Below are 25,935 nucleotides of genomic sequence, written 5' to 3'. Positions count from 1 at the left end.
GAAATACAATGCTGAGGGGAGCAGTGGGTGAGTCAGGAGAGGTCTGCTATGCCACGTGGATTGCTCCCTGGCTGGTCGGGGATCGAACTCATGCTGCAGAGGCTGTGGATAGCTTCATAGTGCTGTGCTTAATGCTTAATCCCTTGTGCCACCAGGGAGGCCCAAGGAAAGTAATTTCAATGGGACATTGGGGAAAAAATGTACACCAAGGGATGCTGACAAAGAACTAGCAAATAGAATATATAGAAAACCCTGAAACTCAACAGTAAAAATATAAATAATCCAATTGGAAAAGAGGTATGTACTCAGTGCTATAAAAAGGAACAAAGTATTGCTTACATATACCAACCTGGATTAATCTCCAGAGAATTATGCTGAGTGTAAAAAAGTCAAGCCCAAAAGCTAACATAGTATATGATTCCACTTATATCATATTTAAAGAGACAAAATTATAAAATGGAGAAGAAATGAATGGTTGCCAGAGGTTAAAGGTGGGGAAGAAAGGGCAGTTTAAGTGTGGCTTAAGGCAGAAGCAACAGGGAAGCTCATGGTCATGGGAATATTCTGTGTCTTGATCATATTGATGTCAAAATCCTGGTTGTACTATAGTTTGGGAAATTATTGCCATTAGGAAAAACTGGGTAAAGGGTTCAGAGGAGCTCTCTGCATTGCTTCTTACAATTTCATGTGAATCTGCAATTATCTTAAAACATTTAGTTTTTAAAAATCACAAAAATTTCTTTTGTCAACAAAAAGGTATTAAGTCATGTTTCAAAGAACTAAAGAACAAAGTTCTGAGACTTGGCCTCTCTTCTCACAACTGTGCAAAGTGTGTGCTCTCCTGGGGTCCCAATTCTACAAACGTTAACTCTGCAGTTGACTGGAAGCTACTTGAATGCAAAGACAGAACAGCAGTTCATTTTTTTAATTCTCCTTGCTTAACAGAGTCTGTACCATGCAGGTAGGTTTTCCATTGATAAATTTTTGTACTTAATAAGATTTTCATCCTCACTATCACAATGACTTTTATTTATTTTTTTAACTAAATTTTTTTTTTTTCCACAGTGGTTTCAAAAGAGCTATGTTAATTTGGCCTAGGATACCCAGATACAGAAATGATGAACTGGGTCAATTGGCTTTCCCCTCAAGGGTCAAAATATTCATAATACTCTGGTCTTCTTTGTTCCTAAGTCCTATTAGGAAAGAGTGTGCCACTGATGTGTGATAACATATGTTTAAATTAATAGAATTTGAAATAAAGCCAAACAGAAGGAAAATGATGCAGTAGGAAGAGTTACCAAATGACACTGCAAAAACTAACACAAAAACCCCTTCAAACACATATCTAATTTTTCTTCAAGATTCAACTCATCTTCTTGTAAAAAGGGTAATGATTTGAACAACTCAAAGATTAAAGTCTTATTTTAAAAAGCATGAAAAATATCTTAAACAAAATTCTCAAGTGGAAAATCCAATATGACTATCTATAAAAGTTTAAGGACACATGGCTCCCTGTGTAACTATTCTTTTTAGTCAGTGGACATTAGGAATTTCCAGGCCCCATCGGGACTCTTAATGAACGGTGGAAGCAGCAGTGGGTGTTGCTTACATAGCAGAGAACAGAGAATTTTGACAGGACCTCACTGTACTGCTTGTGTTCTACCCACTCTACTCTACTTAGCTCTTCATCCAGTAACTTAAAATAAAATAATGTAAAACATTTATTCAATTTTATGTTTTAAAAATGAAAATTTTTTGATGTTGATTTCATGTTGAATTTTAAAGCAGAAGAATGTATAAATTAATATGACAGTATAAAAATACTTCCAAAATACCAAGCATAGCCTTTCCTTCATCTTCTAATTCGAATCGAAGAGTCTGAAGTTCCTGTTCCATTTCTACCCGAAAGCCCTCCATTGACTCTCTGTGTGCATCTTTTAATGACTGAAGTTCTGCTGAATGTTTTTGTTGCAAATGATTTTCAAGAGCCTAGAACAAGAGAAACATACTGAAATTATGATGCTAGAATACAGGAAGAAAATACAAACAAAACAGAAAATAACTTAAAACCATTTAAGAAAAAGGAGTAGCAATTCATTTTCTAGAAAATTGATATGATAATCATAAATAGAAAGTAGTAAGATCACTCTAGTAAAATAAGCTAATCAACATGAAAACAGTTTGACTCACTAAACTGTGTTTGAATTGAGATATGGAGTTTTTTCCTAAGGCAGTTTTCAAATAAAACTATTTTCTAAAACAATTAAGGGGTAGAAAACCACATGAAATTAATGAATAATTCCTCTCTGTGTAAAGACTTAGACTTAGAAAGGCAAGGAATAAAACATTAACAAGAAACAATTTCCTTCTGAAAGGAAAATGAGGTAAGTAAGGACTTTTTTTTTTAAGGTTTTTTTTTTAGATTTTTTTTTTAAATTTATTTTTATTTATTTATTTATACAAGCACTGGGTACAGTCAGAAGCATGGGAGGATAAGAGAATTCACCAGAGCCAGAGCGGGGAGCAGAGCAGGCAGAAGGACCAAAGCACACTGCTGAGGGGAGCAGCGGGCGGCAGGAGAGGTCTGCATGCCATGTGGGACCCTCCTCCGGTGGCCCGGGAGCAGCCAGGGATCGAACCGGCACTGCAGAGGCTGCGGACAGCTTTGCAACCCAGCACTCAACCGCTGCGCCACCGGGGAGGCCCAAGGTAAAGACTTTTATAATGCCAGCCATAACAAATATTTTGTAGCTACTTTCTATAGTCATTCTTTGCTCCTGCATTTCTGTACAAAATTACAATCTCTAAGAAATGGTTACTGAAAAGTAAACTAAAGTCTTTCATGTGATTAATTTTAAAGACCTAGCCAGCGAGAAGACTACATGTGAAAAAGACAGAGAAGATACAAGGCCCCCACAGGAGGAAAAAAAGAAAATCCAATTTAGGATACTTCAAGTTTAGAGACTGAATTGTTCCAGAAAGGGTATTTCTTACCATAATCTAGAACATGAATGGTTTCTGAGAAAGACAGTATATATTTAACTATTGTAACACATGTGCTTGTTTACCATTACTCTAACATGTATATTCACTGATTTGTAAGTATTTTAGTTCTGAAAAATAAAGCATACATAGCTTTGATGATATATCAGTCTCATTATGAACTTGGCATTATGATGACAAAGAGAAATAAAATGTTGGCCTCAGTCTAATTTGTCTGCTATTGTATGTAACTAGTAAAAATATTTAATCACCATGACCTCTACAGGAGTCATATCCCAGAAAACACATAGAAAATAAAGATACATAATAATTTTCTTAAGAACGAAATTCTTAAGAATTTGAAGGCTAGCTACTGTGAGACTATTGAATTTATTCAATTTGATGTTTTAAAAATGAAAATATGTCACATTAAACTTACTCTTTGTTCTTTTTCTTTTTCTACTTCCATAGTTTGAAAGGCAAGGACATGTGCTTCTTTTAAAGATTTATGTCTTTGTTGATGTTGTTCCTCTAATTCTTCAAGCTCTTGTGTAAGTCGTTGTCGCTCTTGTGTAAACTGGGCTTGCAGTTGCTGCAAAGAAGTCTGAGACTGGGAAAGCTGCATCTCCAGATTCTGTTTCAGCAAGGAAATCTAGGCCACAAAATGGTACACAATGAAGAATAAACATAATGCATATTTTACAAATTGCCAATTTAAAGTAAAAAAAAAAACATTTTGAAGACATAGGCTATAGTAAAATGCCTTAAGCACTGGCACTTTGGAGGTGGGTGAGTGAAGCTTGTGCACATGTGGAGGTGTGAAGTTGTACTCCCCAGATTGAAGTTTTATTAAAAAAAAAAAAGTCAATCAACAAAATTTGACTAAGAAAAGAACTGCCTTAAGAAAGTATTCACATAAAATGGTTTACAATAATCCATAGATATCATTGAGTGTTACTACTTTAATTCTATTTTTAATAGTTACACTCAAAATTGACTTTTAGTGACAGTAAGTTTGTAGCCTCTCTAAAGAACAATGAAACCCACATTAGAAAAACAATGAACATCTGTATTGCATTGCAATAAAAAATGACAATGAAGTAATAACAGAAGACTATTAACGCACTTATTAGGTTACAGTCATTTCAAGAAGACAGTATGAAAAGCTAAAATTCTTATTTATGAGCCAGTAAGAGCATGGGCTCTGAGTTAAAATTCTAGCTCTACTACTTGCTAGTATCAACACCTAACTGAGCTTTGTGAGAATTAAGTGTACTACTACAGCGTAATCCACTTAGAAGTGTCCTCCCTTGGCAATCAGTAAGTCCTTAGCAAATGTTAACTAAGATTACTTGAGGGCTAAAAGACACTCTTTAGCAGATTTATCAATTTATAACTTAAAATGCTTGTGTAAAAAAAGTATTATTTATTTATTTATTTTTTACATCATTGTTCATTTTTAAACAATATTTGCTTCCCCCCACCCCCTCAGGTGTAGTCATCATAGAATTTCCTTCACCAATGCACCCGTGCACCATCACCTCAGTCCCCTGTGTTCCTTCTTTCTTCTCTCTGATCCCTCTCCCACCTCCTCCCCTGCAGTATTTCTCCAAATTATAATTGTCTATTTTTGCTTTGTTGTGTTTTATTCTGTTGCTATTTTTTATACCAATGTCTTATTTGGTTCCCCTATATTCCTGCTAAAGTGAAACCATCTGATATTTTTCTTTTTCCTTCTGACTTATTTCACTGAGCATAATTCCTCTAGCTCCATCCACGTTGCTGTGAATGGCATGTGTTTATCTTTTTTTGATTGCTGAATAATATTCCATTGTGTATATATACATCTTCTTGATGCAGTCATCTGTTTTTGGGCACTTGGGTTGTTTCCAGGTTTCACCGATTGTAAATAGTGCTGCGATAAACATAGGTGTACAGGTGTTCTTTTGAATCAATGTTTTGTGTCCTTTGGGTAGATCCCTATGGCCAAGAAAGCTAATGGAAAGAGGAAACATTAAAATGAGCTTTTACAATTTTTATAAATGGAAAAAGCTGCTTTTGATTGTTGGGAGGCAGATATAAGTTGCTTCACATGTCTCACAATGACATGGAAAGAAAGAGACAAGGAAAAGAAAAAGGGTGGAGCAACACCAGAGATTCAAAATAAGAAAGAAAAATAAGGAAAGACAAAGTGGAAGAAGGCAGGAAGGTCAGAAGCAAGCAGTTAGCTATCTCCCCTTAAAACAACAGGAAGCAGTCACTTACTGCAGTGAGGTTAGGGTAGGTGATTAGCTGTTTGGAAGTGTTCTGGGAAAAGTTATAAATGTCGATTAATTATAAAGGTTAGCACACGACTTTATAGAGACAATCAAGCAATGGTGAGAACTGACACAGATGAATAATCTGTTTTAATGTATTGACATAGTGACTGTCTATTAAAGTTACATGAATTCTACTTAATTTCTTTTTTTTTTTTTAAAGATTTTTTTTTTTTATTTTTATACAAGAACCGGGGTACAGGCCAGATGCACGGGAGGTTCAAGTGTGAACTGCAGGAGAATGTCACATCATGAGCTAAGGTCATACTTGTAGAGTATGAGGCCCAAAACAAATTATACCATGTGACTTCTCGCCACTTTATACATGGAAAATTGAGATAAAACAAATATAAGGGCCTCCCTGGTGGCGCAAGGGGTTAAGCACTGCACTATGGGGCAATCCGCAGCCTCTGCAGCATGAGTTCGATCTCCAGCCAGCCAGAGAGAAACCCACATGGCAAAGTGGACCTTTCCTGTCTCGCCCGCTGCTCCCCTCAGCAGTGTGTTTTGGTCCGCCTGCCTGTTTCGCTCCCCACTTTGTCTCTGGTGGACCCTCTCACCCTACCCCCTGCATCTCTGGCCTGTACCCCAGCTCTTGTATGCATAAATAAATCTTAAAAAAATAAATAAATATAAGAAAAAATAACTCATTCACGAAAGAAAAAGTAATTCATAAAATAGTGTGAGACAACAAAAATATGTTTCTGTGGATACTGGTATATAATTGGCAGAGTTATTTTCCTCCCAGCATGCTGGCTTTTAAAATATAAAAGGTACCTCCCACTCATCCCAAAGCCAACCCTAGTCCTAGTCTCTGCATGGGAACTAATGGTGCCTGCTTTGACTCTGGTCAAGATTTGTTAGAAAATCTATGGAGCAAAGGGAAAGACTACATTGCATGCAGGATAATTATCGATATTGTCAAAGCTTTTACTTTGTCCTTGTCTATACGTGGATTAAATTCTACTCACCAAATTGTCTATGATTTTTCAAAGAGAATGGGCTTTTTTTTTATTATTATTATTTGCATAAAGACATCATATGGCCTGGCAGTCACCCTGGACCCTGAGCTCCAACTAAGTGTTCACTTAGGTTAGTAAGAAGCCAGTTAACAGTGGTGTATCTTATTTTCTGCAATACCTATTTTAAGAATTCACTAAATCAAAAGAGCTCCCCATGTTAATTTCACTCAAACTTACTTTCATCATACTTAAGAATGAAAATTATGAATATAACACTTTACATGAATGAATTACCAAGTAATACAATAGTTATTCATTTAAAAATCTAAACAGGGGCCTCCCCTGGTGGCGCAGCAGTTGAGCACTGGGCTGCAAAGCTGCCCGCAGCCTCTGCAGCACCAGTTTGATCCCCGGCCGCCGGTGAGGGTCCCACATGGCACGACAGACCTCTCCTGCTGCGCCCGCTGCTCCCCTCAGCAGTGTATTTCGTCAGTCTGCCTGTTCTGTTCTCCACTCTGGCTCTGGTGAATTCTCTCACCCTCCCGCACTTCTGACTGTACCCAGTGCTTGCATAAATAAATAAATAAATAAACAAATGACTCTTTTAAAAATAAATAAATAAAAATAAAAATCTCAACAGCATTAAATAATCTCTCCTGTTAGAATAAATATGCTTACATTTTTACACCATAATATACTTTACCTTGAAAGAACTCCAAAATAACATTTTGCCTTTTAGGATTTATGATTAATCTTTGTTTTTATGCTTAAAAAAATATAAAGTATATGGAAAAAGATATTATCATGCAACAGCATTCAAATAAACTCAAGTTTAGGTATTTTGTATGCTTAACATTGAAACCACACCAAAATAATATCAAGACTGTCTAAAATACTTGGAGTCATGCTCAAGACGTAATATGAATTATATGCAGAAAGCCTTTATCATGCAGTACAGCATCAAAACTTACTTTGTTCTTTTTATAAATATTAGGCTTTATCAGCATGATTACATGGCATGTTAATAAACAAAAATCATGAGCGAAGCAGTATAATAGGAACTAGTGTTTCATAGCAATAGTTTAACAGCTAATTTTAGTACACTTTATGGAAATATATATTAATATAAAATTTCATTAATTCAAAACAAAAAAGAACAAAGGTAGACTGCATTGAAGAGTTTGGGTAACTTGATCAGTACTTTTATTATAGATTTATTAAAAAGTTATTAAATACATGAGAAACAATAATTACAGTAATATATGCTATATACTGTACTCAAATAGCATATAGTATTAACTTCTCTACATTTATTATAATTTTAAATTTTAATATTATGTACATTTTTAATAAGCCAAAGAATCCTTATTTCAGAAATATATTAATTCTCCACTGAATTTTTTATAGCAATTTAGATATACTAATCAGTAGTTATCAGATAGTTGTCACACAATTTTAAAGGCCTAACTACACTGCAACTGCCATCATTTGATCTCTACCACTTAAAATATTGTTGTCAAGTTTTATAAAAAATATAATTTTAGTAATTTTGAAATTATAAACATTTGGATACATTTTATCCCGAAAAAAGAAAAGTTTTACCCATTTCCTATAAAGCAGTTTCATAAGAATCCTGTACTTCTACAATGGTATTTGCAAAAATCATTCAAGATAGGAACTGAAACATCAAATCTGAGGTACCAGTTGTCAACATGGCACATGTCACTACTTATGACACCTACCTACAAGCTCTGGTTTTTGATACATTATTGGTTTCCTTCCCACCCATCAAATACCAGTCTTGTTATACAAGTGAACAGAAAACACAGAAAATATACAAACATTTATTTTCCAGGCAAAGTTATTTCCTGAAATAGTAAACTGGTTCGCAAGTCTGGTTATGTATTATAAATATCTTTGTATATTTTAATACATACAGATGCCTTACCCCTTGAGATTCTGATTTAAAAGTTTGGGATGCGGCCCAGACCGCACAACACTTTTAGTCCTAATTACCAAGGTAATAAATGTTTACTGTGAAAAAATTTTAAACATAGGTTATTAAATATAAAATAAAAAGGAACATTCCTTCATGCCCTTTTCTTGTCAAATCCCAATCTCCAACGGTAACTAGTGTTAACAGTGGCATTTCACCACTCTCATGACTTATTTCTCTTGAAAGAATTGCTTCTTTTTTCTTTTGCTTTTACTATTTTTTTAAAAAAGATTTATTTTATTTTATGCATACAAGAGCTGGGGTACAGGCCAGAGGTGTGGTGAGGAGGATTCACCAGAGATAGAGTGGGGAACAGAACAGGCAGATTGACTGAAGTACACTGCTGAGGGGAGCAGCGGGCGAGCCAGGAGAGGTATACTGCGCTATGTGGGTTGCTCCCTGGCAGGCCGAGGGATCGAACTCATGCTGCACAGGCTGCGGACAGCTCCATAGGTTGTGTCTTAACCCCTTGCGCCACCAGGGAGGCCCTGCTTTTACTACCTTGTGTGTAAATGGCTAAACAATTTCCACTAAATGTAGATAGCACATGTTCCATGACCAGCACATTGGTTGTTTTATACATAAAAGTTTCTTGGGAACCTAGATCATACCTCAGTAGACCAGTGTTAAATTTCCAAAGTAGCTGAAGAAACAGAGACACCTAGGCTGTTTATTGGGCCAGATCCTCCATAGGTCTTGTAGAGAGGCATAAACATCACTTGAAATAAGAAATCATGGGGCCTCCCCTGGTGGCGCAGTGGTTGAGCGCTGGGCTGCAAGGCTGCCCGCAGCCTCTACAGCGCCGGTTCATTTCCCGACCACCGGCAAGGGTCCCACACAAAAAAAAAAAAAAAAGAAAGAAAAAAAGAAATATGAAATCATGAAGGCATCTTGTTCTGCAGGAGTTGATAAGCTGTGGAGTAGATTTTCATGCACCTAACTCTATGTAGCTTCCTCCAAGAGGACTAGATCAGAAATTACACAGTTAATGATTTTTCCATTAGGAAAAATCCCCCTTCTTCACAGTGGGACTTATAATATACATATAATATCCATGATATTTAGATACGCCCTATTTTGACTACAAAGCCTTCCTATGGCAGACATTATCACTACCTCTCCAACACCTTTACTTTTCTTTTTCTTTCCTTACCAGTTAGCTGAACTAAGTTTGTTCAGGAACTGAATGCAAATCTCTATCTTAAAAGAAGATAGACCCTTGTCCTAGCACCAAGGAAGGAATTAGGACTGGGATAAGAAATTCCCAGTCTTATTCTAAAGATGAGTTAACCATGTTTTTAGTTAATAAGCTAACAGGAAGTATGGGGGGGAGGAGTATGGAGGAAGATGTTATTTCCTGATAAAAGCAAAAACAAAAAAAAAAAAGAGCTTAAGGAGAGTATCTTGCATTAGCACAGCTGTTCAAGAACAGAATAGCTGAAGCTGGAGCAGATGACAAACCAAATGTCCAAGTCATCACACTGTGATGACTGCACCACACTGCAGAAGTATACAAAGAACTGAAACATCTTAATTGCTAGAGTCACTATTAGTTAGTTGCTGCTTATTGCCAAATGTATGCTAACAGATCTAATTCCAAAATATAAACATGCTATAATTACTTTAATTCTTGCTGACGGAAGTTTTGATCATCTCACCTAGTTTTGCCATTACAAATATTGCTCTCCAAAACAAAAAACAAATGCTTCGATCATGTACAAGTGTGAGCCTATTGGAAGGCTCTGCACCTCTTCTTAAGTTTCATAGAGTTTTAATGCATGGCCACAGCTGGGAACCATTACCCTGTACCACGACAAATTTCTGGAATTCATGGTACAAAGAAGCAGTCAAATGTTTTAATGATAATTAATCCTAAAGGCAATGTCTAGAGAAGTTGTGAAGCCCTGGTCTTTTACCTGTCCACTGCTCTCAGTTCATTTTATGACATTAAATAGGTATATAAGTTATTTTCCTCAAGTAATACTACTGAAGGCATTCTATATTATAGCTTTTATCTATTTCTCAACATAATGGTGAACTACTTATCAAGGTGCTTCTGTGAATATATGTGAAGGCAGGTAGAAAGTGTATTTTTGAAGAAGACTGTGAGTAAATCATGATTTTTCAAAAATGATTTGCTTTTTAGGGTAGAAGTTTTATGTAACAGGGTTTGTTCATTTTTGTAAAAACAAGTAAATTCACAATTTTTTTTTTAAATGGGAGGTATAATTTCAGCTTTTGAAAAAATATAAGGAATTGTGTTGAGCAACTACTTATCAATGTTGACAAAGTCAACACAAATTATTATAAAGTCCAAACCATGGTGTTAATTTTCAGTTCAATACCTTCAAATATATAAGGTAACATTAAAAACTGTTAACATAAATTTAATAGAGGATAATTTATTACTATGCTAACAACTTAGTAAATGCTCATGTAAAATGTTTGAAGGCACGCATATTTTAATTACTTCTGTGGCTTTTTTTTTTTTAAGATTATTTATGCATAGAAGAATTGGGGTATAGGCCAGAGGTGTGGGGAGTGAAAGGATTCACCAAAGACAGTGGGAAGCAGAACAGGCAGATCTTCTGAAATACACTGCTAAAGGGAGAAGTGGGCGAGAAAGGAGAGGTCTGCTGTGCCACGTGGGTAGCTCCCTGGCCGGGGATGGAACTCAGGCCACAGCAGTAATAGCATGATACTGCTAAGACTTAACTTCTATGCCACCAGGGAGGTCCCTTCTTTCTTTCTTAACCACAAATTTACTATTTTTGAGTCTAGTTATGTAAAATATGCTTGTGAAATTATTACCATTCTGAAAAAATTCTGAATTACTCATAAATTTTTGCTATTTCCTAACACCTATAAACTGACTTTACTGATTAAGAACCACAATAGTGCCCACTTGTCTTTAAGGTATTTTTGGACTATATTTCCAGTCATCCTCTCAGTCTTAGTTGAAAATATTAGAAAGCTCTGAAAAGACACAGGTATCAATAATCACATGTACTTTAGAATAACAGAGTATATAGCAGAAATCTTCCTGCATGGAAGACAGGGCAAAGACAATCATAGAGAACGGATAGATAGATGTTCACCTTACTGAACAACAAACACTGTGACAAGGTCATCTTTTGTTTGGATGATGACCGAAGAATCAATCCTTCATGATTATGATGTTACAAAAGAGAACTAATTAATAGAGATTTCACTATATTACCAACCCCGTCTACTTTTTTTGTGGGAGAGAAATCAAGGCATTCCCATTCCAGTTTTTAATATATGTAACTTTAAAGATGTCACTTTTATTCTAATAAACACCTTTTCATTTATAACTATACTAAGGGAAAGGTGACTATGTTGTTAAAGTATTCTGAAGTAAAATTCAATTAATGTTAATAATCATCATGTTTAATTTGCATTCTTATTTCTAACCTAATTAGCCCATATATCAGAAAGTCTGAATTAACACAGTGATCATACCCAATCTCATGTTCTATGTGATGGTTAAATAGAATTTTTAATGTAGCCTTGCTACAGATATAGTTCTATGAGAGGGAGTTGCCATTTTCCCTGTCTCTATTTACATGCAGTTTCCCCTTATTACAAGCCCCAATTATGCCATGAATCAGACTTCCTGAGCAGGGGGAACTACTGGGAACTAGGGTGGAGTTAAAAGAGGCATGTTTGGTGTATAACTGAACACCTGCAGGGTTCGGAGGTCTTGTTTTTGTGTCCCTGACTGCTCCCTGGTACTGCTGGAAAGGAGAATTGGAGGACACATGTGGAGGAGAGAAATGAAGACATGGGAGAGACACATGGATGAGACACGTGATGATACTCTCCTCGGTAGAGACAATAGTAGTCATTATCTTGATTTGCATTTTTGTATCTCTCTTCCTATCCCAGACTCACCTGGCCCCTTTTGCCCCTGTCTTGTGGCTCCCCATCAGAATGTGCCTTAGACACGTGGCAAACTTTCAAGCTTCAGCAGCACCTCTTTAGATCAATGCTGTTTGCTGGGTATTTGCCCACAAGCAGATGGGTAATTTTGGGGGGTTTACTGGGAAACTATTATTAGAAATAGCCTATCTTCTCTTTTGTCTCTTTGTACATTAATTCTATTAAAGATCTTTCACACAAACAGTATGTTTCCTTTGTCTTCGTGTGGTGGATGGCAGGACCCCTTTTTAGTGGATCACCCCTTACGTTAGGGGTCCCTGGGTGCTACTTTGTTGTATGCAAACAGTCTTATATCACTACTATTGAGGTAAATATCTTTGTTGCTTATTTTTAAATTATTAAAGAAATGGTGCTAAACATAGTTCTGTATTTCTAATTATTTTTGATGTAGGAAACAAAGTTGAATATGAAAGGCAGGTAAAAATTTTCTTGCATAGTAGTAAGAACTTAGGGAGACAAGGGGAAAAACTTCACCGGAGAAGTATCAAAACCTCAGAGGACAGCCCTAGATCAAAGTTTTGATTCCTCCGAGACAGGAGGAATAGTTGTGAAACTATATTGTGAAACTATATAGTTGTGAAACTATATTGGAATATAGACACAAAGGTTTGTCTTTTTATTGTGCATGGTGACTTTCAAGAACAAAAGGAGAGTTCAGAAGCTGCCAGAGAAACTGCACAACCCACAATAAAAGTATTTACTATATCTCCTTTTACAGAAAAAGGTTGCTGACCTCTGCCCTAGGACATCAAGAAAAATATCCAAAGATGTTCAGCTCTTTGTTATTGTATTTTAAAAAACAAGATGGGTATGGGTTTGATATGAAATTTAATCTCATTTTTTCCTTTTTACATGTGAAGAAAAAATTTAAATTGTGTTTAATGGTATTACTTTGAAGCTCAATTCCTGCATACTTGATATACATAAATAAAAAACAATAGCTTGGCCAATTCTTAGGAATTTCCTCCATTTTCCTTTAAATGTTGAATAATTAAAACATTAAGATATAAAATATGTGATGAATCTTATTAATCTTTACTACTATCTAATCCTTTCAAATAAAGAAATCTATTGATATTACTTTTCAAAAAATAGTTTAACAAACAAAATACATTTATATTTATTTCCATTTTTATGATAGTCTACTATTAATAGTTTTTCAAGAATATTACCGTATCTTTCAAACTGAATGTTAAAATGAGTTTTATGTTTGAGATGTAAAATCTTTAATACTATGTGGTAGATGTATGCACATACACAAATAAAAATTAAAAGCTTTTATTACCCATATACATGTCCAACTGAATCCCACAAAGTATATTCTTTACATCATAAGTTATAACTTTAAAGTAATGATGATGTTTATGCAAAATCAAAAGTGCAAATTATGTGCAAATTGTAAGTGCCATTCACTTACATTGTTGATAGATTTATGCAAAGCTTCACACAGAGTGTGCCACTATGAAGAAAAGATCACAGGAATAAAGGGAAACATTCAGAAATCAACTATGTGAAAGAAAAAGGGATAAAAAGGGAGAGTAGAACACAGAACATTAATTATAGTATGTTCAAGGAAAAAATAATTTGAAAAGAGCACTGAAAAAGAAATTAGAGAAACAGAAATTTAAGACCCACATTCATAGTATCAGTAGTCCCTTAAAACAGTGTCTGACTTGTTTGTGGGCTGGTAGGTTTACTATCGCAAAATACCAAAGACTAATGATTATAAATCAGAGTTCAGTTTAAATGATAATGGTTATTGAGGGACCTAAAATGGACATTACTGTTCTAAATACCTCCCCCAAAACTCTATGATACAATGCTGCAAAGTATTATTCTCAGTACTGGTACAGGTTCATGAAAGATTTCTCTTCAGATTTATAATAAGTAGATAAAAATTGAAACACTAACTTAATTAACTACAAAATTAAGGGACCAGAAATAGATGTGAGATAATCATTTAAAATGTGAAGACTGGGAGGGGAGGGATTGGGGTCAGAATGGGGGGGCTGCAATTGTATGGGGAATATAACAATAAAATTTATAAAAAAAAAAAAAAAATGTGAAGACTGGGCCTCCCCGGTGGCACAAGGAGTTATGACGCAACCTATGAAGCTATCTACAGCCACTGCAGCACAAGTTTGATCCCCAACTAAGGAAGCTACCCACTTGGCGCAGGAGACCTCTCCTGACTTGCCCGTTGCTCCCCTCAGCAGTGTTGTTCAATCTGCCTGTTCTGCTCCCCATTCTGTCTCTGGTGAATCCTCTCACCCTCCACACCTCTGGCCTGTATCCCAGTTCTTGTATGCATAAATAAATAAATTAAAAAATAAATAAAATGTGAAGACTTAACAATAATCTGATTTTGTATTGAACACTTGGGGTTAAAAAAAAAAGTGCCTTTATAGCCTTTCAATTGTATTTCTAGAATCTATTCCGCAAAATTATTTAGGATCTAGCATCTTTTTCAGGAGTTTGTTAAAATTTTACGTGCTAAATCACTGGAAAATTCTACTACTCCCTCTGACCCTCATATATGGGAAAATGTGATTAATTTTTAATTGCCTCACTTTTTTGCCTTCCAAAAATATAATATTTTAAATTTATATTATTTATTTAAATGTAGTTTCTATAAAATATTTTTTACTTTGTCTACTAATCAATTTTTAGAGAGAACATAATCATTTTTTTCCTTCCCATAATGTGATTATTCCTAGCAGTGTCATAAATTAGAGATAGTTTTTACTTGGTAAAACATTTTTTTTTTTACTAATAACTTAGACTAACATAGGATATAGTTTATGATACAGTTTACTAAACTTGAAAAAATCAGTTGAGAAAAAATGATTAACTTTCTATTTGATTTTCCATAACCACAGTTTAAATATTCTCATATATTTCTACATACTATACTAATTTTATACTTTTACTTTCTTCTTCATGCTTTCTTGTAATTATAATATTCTTTATATATTGAGTCACTTAAATTCTCCATATTTCACAAAACTTATGCAAACATGAGTGGTTTTTACCTTTGCTTTTCTCAGAACTGATGTCCCAATACCAGAAATTAATCTAAAATATAGGGAAGATATTTACAAGTAGATTTTATTTTTAATGATTGAAGGTATCATCAGACAACAATATGCATTTAGGAATCCTGAACTAATTAGCAAACTAGACAACATAATAGATCAGAAAGTGGCATGCCAAGACTTGCCTTAGGAAATCCAGATTTTGGATTTTATATATTAGAAGTATATTTGAGCATTTGGAATCTAAACTCATATGCCATTACCTCTATCAGCATATTGTTGCCAGTCATCAAAATATCTAAATAAACAGGCAGGTCCCTAAACCATGGCCTGAGGTGACTTCCATCACAGACATGGATATGGTAATCAGAAAAGGCAGAAGTAGTACCATAGGGTGGTAGTATCATTATTGGTTAAATATAAATGAAGATTCACATTTCTCTTGAAAAGTATTAGAGTACTACTATAATCCCAGAAAATATCATTTAAATATAGACTGACAAAGAATTGAATAAGGCTGTAAAATAAAAAAAATATTAAAACTAAGAAAAAGTTCACAGTAAATGATTTTAAAATTAAAAGACTGATGTTAGGAAGTGACTGGAGGTGATATTAGGTTGAGAATAATGAAAGATCATTTGAGGTGTCAGTGAAGAAGTCAACCACTAAACAAGAGATCTTTAGGGGAAGGGTGTAGAGCCAAAAGGGTCACTGAGCACAAAGACCCCAAGGTAGAAGTGACTGGCTGTACAGTTTATATCTGTAAGGAAAGGTTTGCAAGGCTGCAATGAGACTGGAGATACCTGAGGGCCCAATGGCTAAGATCTTTATTGTAGGACAATAAAGGAGTCAAAATAACAGCCTTAATTTATTATGGTGCCCTGAGAGAATTTTAAGGAAGAATTATGCATGATATAATTTTACATCAAAAAGAAGATCAAAAGTTGTAAGGAAAAGTGAAGTTGAAAAGGCTGTCAAAGTGGTGGCCTGGAAGAGTGCTTAGTGGAGGAGATGGAAAGAGGAGGAGATGGAAAGAGATGGAGCTGAGGTAAGTTTTGAGAGTAGAATAAGACTGAAAAAGGAGAATAATCAAATATGACTCTTCAGTTTTTGTTTTGAGCAGCAAACAATGATAAGAAATGGAGATGTTAGAATGGGGGATAGGGAATGGAAATCAACATTTCTGAGGCAGACATGCTATTTGAGATGCTTAGTAGCCAACCAAATAATTGTGAATCCAAGAAGAGTTAAATACTGAAGATTTAACTTTTAGAAGTCACTGACATATACATGGTATTTAAGCCACAAGACTGAATGAGATCACCCAAGAAAGTGTTCACAGTATACTGGATAATCTAAATATCTTTATGCAAAAAAACTATTTGGCAAGTGTTCTGCATGAGCAAGATCCATGTTAATAAAAATGGATGCTTTGTATAACAGTTTGTTTGGAAGCATCTAAAGCTTCATGTTAGATTTTCAGATGACTGAAAAAGGCCTCAAGAGATCCTCTTCAAGTGATTTAGAGTACTCAAATACTTCAACAGAGAAGACTTCCTAAATGGTGAGTCTGATAATCCTAAGTGGCCTGTTTAGCTACCATTTTTGTTACCTACTGTCCCGCATTCCTATATAAGGTCAGTCTGCCCAATCAATCAGGTATAGGAGCTCAACCCTACAAGGTGCCTTTCAAATCAATGAAGAGCAGAAAGCTTGATCACCCTGGGAAGGGTACGCATCATGAGCTATGACCAGGATTGCCTGGTACAACAAGGGACCTCAGAAGCTGATGAGTGGAACACCTTGCTGATAAGATTGAAACCATGGCTGGGGATCTAGGGCTTGATTTCAATCATAATACTGAGTTATCAAGCAGATGAGAAGTGCCTGGGTGGTAGAAGACCCCTGAAACTATGGCTGACCTAGTACATTTTCTGGTTTCACCCTTTCCTCTTCTCTTTGTCCTCCTCCCCCATACACTGATGCTGTATGATTATTCTAAGGATAAAAAGGCCAGGATCTTGCTCTTTCAGCAGCATCCTGCATTGTGCAGCCTGCTCCATGATTCCCATTTCTTTATCAGTGTGGTGTTGATAGTGCAACACTAAATGTGCTTCAGGATTTCTATTCTTGAAGGATGAATATAATCAGACTTTCAGGTAAGTAAGACTTTCAGGATAAGCAGAAAAATAACTTAAAAAACTGTTGTGCTTAATTAGAAATTGAGAGCTTTAGGTGTCTATTATTTCATAGAGCTGTGCCTTTGCACCTGGTTAGGTGGCTGGTGCACTGGTGCAGGTAAAAGGTAGTAAGTAGCTAAGAACTGGACAACAGGGCACCGAAAGGTTGCCTCTAATGAGCATCAAGGAGGGTTCAAACTCCCTACCATACTGTGAATATCGGACTTTAATGGTGGATCAACAATGACACCCTTCTATAAGCAAAGTCCTCTGCTAAAATGCCTCATAGTGTTGCACCAGCCTAAACCTCTAGGTTATGGCTGAGCATCAGATAGGGTTTACAGTTGAGACAGGGCCACAAACCTAGAATGGTTCTCTTTGCTTTTCACAGTAAGGAATCTTACGCTGGGGCACATGTTCCTGCTAAGATCCAGGTGCTTCAAACATTGGAAAAATGATAGCATTCAGTTGTCGGTTTTGACCATGGGTGGGAGTAAGGCTAGTGTTTCACATATTGTAGGCACATAGCCTCATCTATGAGGAGACACAGGTGACCCAATCTATCTTGGCCATTCAGGTGCCAATTATTCTTAGTTTAGGAGCCTCTGGCTCAAGTCAGTAATCATCACTCTGAACCCTTATTCCTATAGCTTCCCGGTGGTGCACCACTATCCCGTATGACAACTGTACTCCCTTCCCCATTAGAGCTCCCTGATTTTAAAGCCTCTGATGGGAGCATATGCCCTGGAGTAAATTGCTGCAGTGAGGCTCCTTATGGCTCTTGTGTTTTGTACAGTACTGGTATCGCAATAAACACAACTTAATTGCAGTTTTTCCTGCCCATTTCCTTTGTGCTGTGTTGCAGCCCTTGATGTATGTGATAGTCAGCCATTTACCTTTCCCTGTTACTTGTCTTAGTTTAGGTGAAATTTGGTTGTGAATACATGAAGGAGGCAAGCCCACTAGTAATCTTGCTGGATGCCAGCTAGCTCCTTAACTCCTAGTTCTTAAATTAATAACTTTTTGTTAGAATTCCATCATAGAAATTGTGGAGATGTTCAATGAAAAGATTGGTTTTCATCATTTTTTTTAAAGGATTTATTTATTTATTTATTTGTTTATTTGTTTGTTTGTTTGTTTATTTATTTATTTATTTATTTATACAAGTACTGGGTACAGTCAGAAGCGCGGGAGGGTGAGAGAATTCACCAGAACCAGAGCAGGGAGCAGAGCAGGCAGAAGGACTGAAGTACACTGCTGAGGGGAGCAGGGGGCGGCAGAAGAGGTCTGCATGCCATGTGGGACCCTCCTCTGGTGGCCGGGAGCAGCCAGGGATCGAACCGGCGCTGCAGAGGCTGCGGGCAGCTTTGCAACCCAGCGCTCAACCGCTGCACCACGGGGGAGGCCCTCATCAATTTCTTATACCTTGTTTAAATCAGTAACAATATTACTTTAAGTGGAAGAATAGATATAAGGTAGAGGAACAGAAAGGGACCTACAATAATAATCAGCCCATCAAACAACAATCTTGACAGAAGGAAGCTCTGAACAGTGAAAGGAAATGAGAGAATTTGACCCTGAAGGTCTGAATCCTCTCCCTAGAAATTAGGAGAGCAGAAAGCTATGCAGAACATCAGACCATCAGACAGCTATTCTGAACCCTGTGCTCTGTGATGCCTAGGGTAAGGAAAAGGGAAGTCAAAAGAAAAAGAAGTAAGAGTGTAGAAAAATTAGCACATGAAGAAAAAAGTTTGCTAGAAAGAGTGGGAATAGCAGGACTCACATTTGCTCTGCTAAGAACATGAGGGATGTATTTGAAGTATAACAAAAGACAATTAAAATCCATTATTCCTCATTCTCCCTACTTCAGTTCCCAGATTCAAAGTTAACATCCATCGTTTTTCTGGATTCAAAGTTAACATCCCTCATTTTGAAGTACCCTAAGAAGAAAAAGATTTTCTAGAATTTACTTCCTGTCACTCAAAGCAAAGTAAAGATGAGAAGAATCACTGAAAAAAATTAGAAGAATATATCAATACCAAGCCACACTTGAAAGATGTACTAAAGAGGCTATTTTAAATAAAAACAAAAGAAATCAACAGTTAACAGATACCTAAATTATGCAAAATAGAAGAAAAGCATTAAAATATGGCACATCAGAATGAGCTGAGGTTAAACCATCCAATGGGTCACAAGTATAGACTATAAGATAATAGAAATGGAAACTTGGGCCTCCCCAGTGGCGCAGCGGTAGGGCGCTGGGTTGCGAAGCTGCCTGCGGCCTGGCGCCGGCTGCTCCCCGGCCACCAGAGGAGGGTCCCACATGGCGCGCAGACCTCTCCTGCCGCCCGCTACTCCCCTCAGCAGTGTCTTTGGTCTGTCTACCTGCTCTGCTCCCTGCTCTGGCTCTGGTGAATTCTCTCACCCTCCCGTGCTCTGACTGTACCCAGTGCATGTATAAACAAATAAATAAATAAAAACATGCCTCTAAAAAAAAAAAAAAAAAGTTTAAAAAAAAAAAGAAATGGAAACTAAAAAATATAAAAAAGAAAGATGTCAATATAGAAAGACAAAGACAAACATTTAAAAAAATAAAATGGCAATAAGTATAATATCTCAGTAATCATTTTTAATGTCAAAGGCTTAACTTTACCAATTAAAAGTTATAAAGTGGCTGAATGGATTTAAAAGCAAAATCCAACACTCTACAGTTTATAGGAAATGAATCTTTTTGACAAAGACCAGTGCAGACTTAAAGACTGGAAGATAATCCTACAAGCAAATGACAATCAAAAAAAAAGTGAGAAATAGTTCTACTTACATCAAAAGAGTAATGAGAGATAGAAATGTAATCAAAGACCGAACAGGAAGCAACAAAGTTTACAAGTATATATGTACCAAGTGATGGATCACCAACATACACGAGGCAATTATTAATAGAACTAAAGAGTTACAATAAAATAATGAGGGGTTTTAATACTTCACTTGTTACTCTGAACATATCAATAAAACAGAAAATTAAAAAGCAAACAATAGCCTTAAATAGGAGCTAGAACAAACAGGCTTAACAGACATCTACAGAATACTCCACCAGAAAATGGTTACATGGAACATTTTTAAGAAGAGACCAAATGTTGGGACACAAGTTAATTGTCAAATAAGACTACAAAGACTGAAATCATACCAAGTTCTCTTCTGACCAAAATGCCATATTGTTAAAAATCAAAGAACATGAAACCATCAACTCAAAAACTATGTCCTCTACAACACTTACTGCAGCATTATTTAAAATTGTTCAGGCATGCAAACTGTTGCTGACTGATAGAGGACTGGATCAAGAAGAAGTGGCATATCCACACAATGGAATATTATTCAACCGTAAGGAAAGACGAAGTATTGCCTTTTATAACAAAATGGAAGGCATTCAAGGAAAGTGAGGCTTCTAAGGTTAAGAGGGAAGTAGGGAAGGGGAAAATCTAAAAGGATGGTGATGGGAAGGGAAAAAAAGTAATGGAGTTAGCAGAATGAGTACTGACCGCTAGTACCAAATTTACCCAAAAGTTCTGTCTTATAAATAGTGCAGACCAGTGCTACGTAGATCTTAATAAAAATCACATGTGTAGTTTTATTTTTTTCAGTAGCTATACTTAAAAAAACAAAAAGGGCATAATTATTTTTAGTCATATTTTTTTAACTTAATTATGTAAAACACTGTCATCTCAATATGTAATTATATTTTAAACAATCTTAGTTAGACATTCCATTTTTTTTTTTGTACTCAGTTTTTAAAACTCAGTGCATAATTTACACCAACATCTCAATTTGGATGAAACTCACTCCAGGTGCTCAATTAGTCATACATGGCCAGCAGCTACTATATTAGACAACACTAGTTTAGAAATCAGAAAGCGGTTTGTAACAGTCATGGCTTAATAAGAAAATGATTTTCAATTGTTCTTGATCAAGAGCATTTATTTTAGTGCTCTATATCTTACTCATCTTTTTGCTCTTTCTTTTTGAGTGTGAAAAATCCTAAAGTAAAATCAATACATCCAAAGCCAATTTTATCATCTCAACCCCCTCAAATAAGGAGGTCATCATGCCCTCCCTTACTCAGATGATGTAATTTTCAATATCCTGGCTTCAAATTCTGAGTCAACTTTAACATTTCCTTTTTCTTTGCCAAAGTATTACATCAAATTACATGATTTGTTTCTTTATGTTTTCTCTTGTATTCTCAGTGAAATGAGTTAAATTCAGGTCCTAATTGAATGGAATTATTTGTGCATCATATTTTTGACAACTTCCTCTTTGGTCACTGTGCTTCTGTTTTTGTTCACTCTATTCAACAACTACTGGGAGTTTAGTGCCTGTCAGGCACAATTTGATCTGCTGGGGTTGAAATCATGAATAATATAGAAAATGATCCAGTTCTCATAGAAAGAACTAAGTTAGATTAGGAGAGAGAATCAATTGATTCCCTGTAATATTATTTTGAAAAAGCACAAAGCAAAATAAGGGGGAAGACAGTGAGAGAGGCTGCTGTTTTAAAGAAATAGGTAAGGAAGATCTTTTTAAGGAGTTAAGATTTAAACAGAGAATTGAATGGAATGTAGGAAAGTCATTTAGACCTGGGAAAAGTAGGCTTTATGTGGAGGGTCTGGCAGATGCTAAGGCTCTGAGATGAATTAAATTTGGTATGTGTGTTTCAAGAACTTCAAGTAGTACAGCATGGCTGTAGGAGGAGCAAGGAGCAGGAGATGTTGGCAATGCAGCCAAAGCTACCACAAACCATAGCAAGTGTGTGAACTCTATTCTAGAGGTGATAGAAGAAAGGTGACTGAAGTGTTTGAAGCAGGAGAATAACATGATCCAACTTAAAATACCGCTTTGGTTGGGTGGGAAAACAATATGTATGTGGACAAGAGGGGAAGCAGGGAGAATATAGGTTAGTTCCAGCCGAAGTACAAGAGGGAACTGCTAGTGGCTTGAAAGTGTTAGTGGAGGAAGTGATGAGAAGTAGGCGGAGCCTGAGTGTACTCTGCAGACAGGGCAGTAGGAAAGACTGTACTGTGTGAGAGAAAAGAGCCAGGATGACTGAGAAGTGAAAGCATGGCAATATCTAGGAGGAGCAGTCTGACTTGGGTCAAGGGTCCTTGCTGGGTATGTGATGTATATGTAGGAGTTCTGTTCCAAGCATTTTAATTTAGATATTTGTATTGAGCGGTCCCCATTTTACCCTGACTTCAAGAGCACAATCATATTAAGCTCCCTAAAATAAACTTGCAGCATGTTATTACCCTATCCATAAATCTTTGGCAGAATCTTACCGCTTCCTAAGTAAACTCTGAACTCCTAAATCTGAAAGTCAATATTTTCCACAATGACTCCTCTCTCCAACTGTCCCCACCTCTTGTTCATCTGCATTCCTCAGAGTGCCTGGGAGATAAGAATATGTTCAATAATACACTTGTTGAGTTAATAAAAAATACTTGTGTTCATCCTTCACTCTACACAAGAGTCCACTAAAGCTGAACTCAAGAAATCTTTCCCAGTCAAACTGGCTGTATCACTCCTCTCTATTCTATTCATACTCCTTCCCAATGTTATGTTGATGAATGTTTAACAGCTTTGAACAACACAGGCCTGATATGTAGTAGTTGCTGGTATATTTGCTATAAATACTCCCATGTTGGGTAACTCCCAATCATAAATATGACTTTGCTAAATATGAAGGTGGGAAGTCGTGCAAAGCATGCTGGTAGGAGCCCGTTACAGCACATCATTGTTCCTATAGTACAAACTGTGTAGATCATTATAAAGCCATTTAATATATAGTGACTTATTGTAGGCATCTACATACAAATCTTCTTCTTACTAAATTATAAATTTGTAGAGAATGAATACTGTGTCTTAAATATGGCTATAATCAGCTAAATGATCTTGGGGCCTCAAAGTTCAAAATGAAGAGTCCAGACCCAAACCATGAAATTCTGCAATATGTCTGAATGATTTGTAAGTCTCTCATATTTCTCAGTCTACTGTTTTAAATGAGGCATTGGAATAGTAAGTCATTATAATGGACTGAAAATAAAATCTGTCTTGAGAAAGGAAAAATAAAGAAATAGAAGGTGACATTTTAGAAACACAAATAGAAAATATGGTCACAGAGGACTATATTAAGACAAAGCTGAAGAATAAGAATGTAGTTCTTTTGCTTTAAAGGAATTGAAATATAAATTGGTTAACCCAGGAAGCATAATTAGTTAGACTAATTATAATTGTCAGACAGAAAAAAAGAACACAATAAAATATTAAACGAAAACTAAAAGATATGAAATTAGATTCTTACTGGAGTTTTTGAAAATTTTCATAAAATAAAAAATCATCTAATTCAAGAAAAGTGAAATTCCTATGCTGTTCTATGCCCAATTTTTTGGTAAGTCAGCCAAGAAATATAATTTAAATCAAATTAGCTCTAAATAGTTCCAATTCACAGGAATGATAGATTATTTTATGTTTTCTCTGCTTTAATTAGGATGAAATATAGACAAACTAATGCACCAAAGAAAAGATTCATGTTCAGTTCCCATAAAATAAGTTAAAATATGTGAAAATGCAGACCCTCTGCTAGTTTTCATAATGTGTGTTTCTGCCTAAGGCCTGGTCATCTCCTTCAATTCTTACTCCCTTAATACCCCATATCCTGAACCAGGTATATTTTCTCTAAGTATCGTGGCGGGGTAGTGGGGGTAGCAGGGGACTAGGGCATGGAGGGGACTAGGGCATGGAAGGGTCCTGGCTGTGTGAGTGACAAGGATTAGTAAGGACAATAAGAGGTAACAAGAGTGAAACCGTTGTAGAGGTTAGGGCTGGAGTGAAGAGTAGAGGAAACAGAGCTTATCAAGGGCCAGGCATGTGGGAAGTGGTAGCGTGGGTATCAAGAATCCATCCAAAAGAGTCAAGAGAATAAGAAGCAAAGAGTCGGGGCCTCCCCGGTGGCACAGTGGGTTGAGCACAGCACTGTGAAGCTGTCCACAGCCTTTGCAGCGTGGGTTTGATTCCCAGCCGGCCAGGGAGATTCCCACATGGTGCAGCAGACCTCTCCTGTCTCGCCCACTGCTCCCCTCAGCAGTGTTTTTGGTTCATCTGCCTGTTTTGCTCCCCACTCTATCTCTGGTGAATCCTCTCACCCTCCTGCACCTCTGGCCTGTACCACAGCTATTGTATAAATAAAAAATAAATATTAAAAAAAAATCAAAGAGTCAAGGAAGAATCTTTTGTCCATAACAAAGTTCCATTAAAAAGACCAAGAGTCTTTGTACAATTTTTGTCATCTCTTATGTCTGGATAGAGTGAAACCTTAATAACATAGTATCACTTTAATGTGGAATCCTTTGGACAAGTATTCTGTTAACTTTCTTCAGGTACTGACTATCCTGAAGCGCAGCAGTTATTTGCCTGTTTCTCTGTGGTAAGGTGCATATGCTATGCATTTTAGAAATAAGCAGAGAGGAAGATACTATAATTTTGGAAATGGTCTGATAGCACAGAGCATCATAGAATAGTTTTACCATTGAAGGCAATTAATTCCTTGTTAGTGTTTATGGTGTTATCTGCCTTAAAAATTGATTAAAATATTTTTGATGTTAAGACTTGCAATAACTAGAGCTAATGTAATATTTTATAATGCACAGAACTACAAGATGCAAAGAATCATATTCTTTCAGGAACAGACAATAAGAAACAGACATCCAAGAAAAAAAAATTTCATAGAAACATGGATGAAATCTGACAATTTTATGATTAAATGAATAATGAATAAAATAATTTAATAGAAAATAGGTAGGAGAGTTCAGGGTTTCATTACAGTGCCAAATCTAACAAAATATTTCTATGTTTAATAATTTCTAATTGAAAAACAAGGCAGATTTTTTAGGGGTGTTTTTCATTTTTTACTATATAATTGAACTAAGTAAATCTTTCTAAATTCAGAACATAGAAGAATAATACCACTCCACTCAGTAAATTCTGTCCTTCTAGGTCCTAAGCAGAAATATAAACTCAGTGAACAGAAAGTAATTAATAAATGCTAATTTAGTGCCCAACTTCTAGACAGAATTGTTTCTTTGTTCTTAATTTCATTTGAGTTTCAAAGATTTCAAATTTAGTCACAAAAGCTCACAAATATCTACACATGTATACTCCCCTTTCACAGTACTGGCACACCCCAAGTACTCTCAAAAAATACTGCATATATGCACCTATGTAACAAATTGTCTTACAAAAGCCTATACTGTTTATTCTGAAATTCATCATGATCACAAATAGAAAGATAATAGTGGATTTCTAACACTAAATTACTGAGCTGCTCTTGCCCAAGTTCTGCACTTGCTTATCAACTGATGACTCATGCAGTCAGTCCTATTTAATTACTGTCTTTGCAGAAGAATGCTAGGGATTCATGAATTTAAAAGTTGTGAAAATGTGCAGATTCTT

General features: G+C 36.0%; 1 protein-coding gene across 1 annotated transcript in view; it reads right to left on the bottom strand.

Annotated features, from left to right (window-relative positions):
- FAM184A (family with sequence similarity 184 member A) overlaps window positions 1-25,935 on the bottom strand; it is a gene marked incomplete at both ends in the record, with an annotated part of 92,867 nt that overhangs the window by 17,191 nt on the left and 49,741 nt on the right. The window contains 2 exons of the mRNA XM_084228200.1: window positions 1,836-1,989; window positions 3,422-3,634. Of these exons, the coding sequence (XP_084084326.1) occupies window positions 1,836-1,989; window positions 3,422-3,634 (367 nt within the window). The remainder of the gene's footprint in view (window positions 1-1,835; window positions 1,990-3,421; window positions 3,635-25,935) is intronic.

The sequence above is a fragment of the Talpa europaea genome, assembly GCF_964194135.1.
Source record: "Talpa europaea genome assembly, chromosome: 2".
In the NCBI taxonomy this organism is placed as follows: Eukaryota; Metazoa; Chordata; class Mammalia; order Eulipotyphla; family Talpidae; genus Talpa; species Talpa europaea.
Note: the sequence above shows the minus strand (reverse complement) of the source record. Positions and strands in the feature narration are given on the sequence as shown.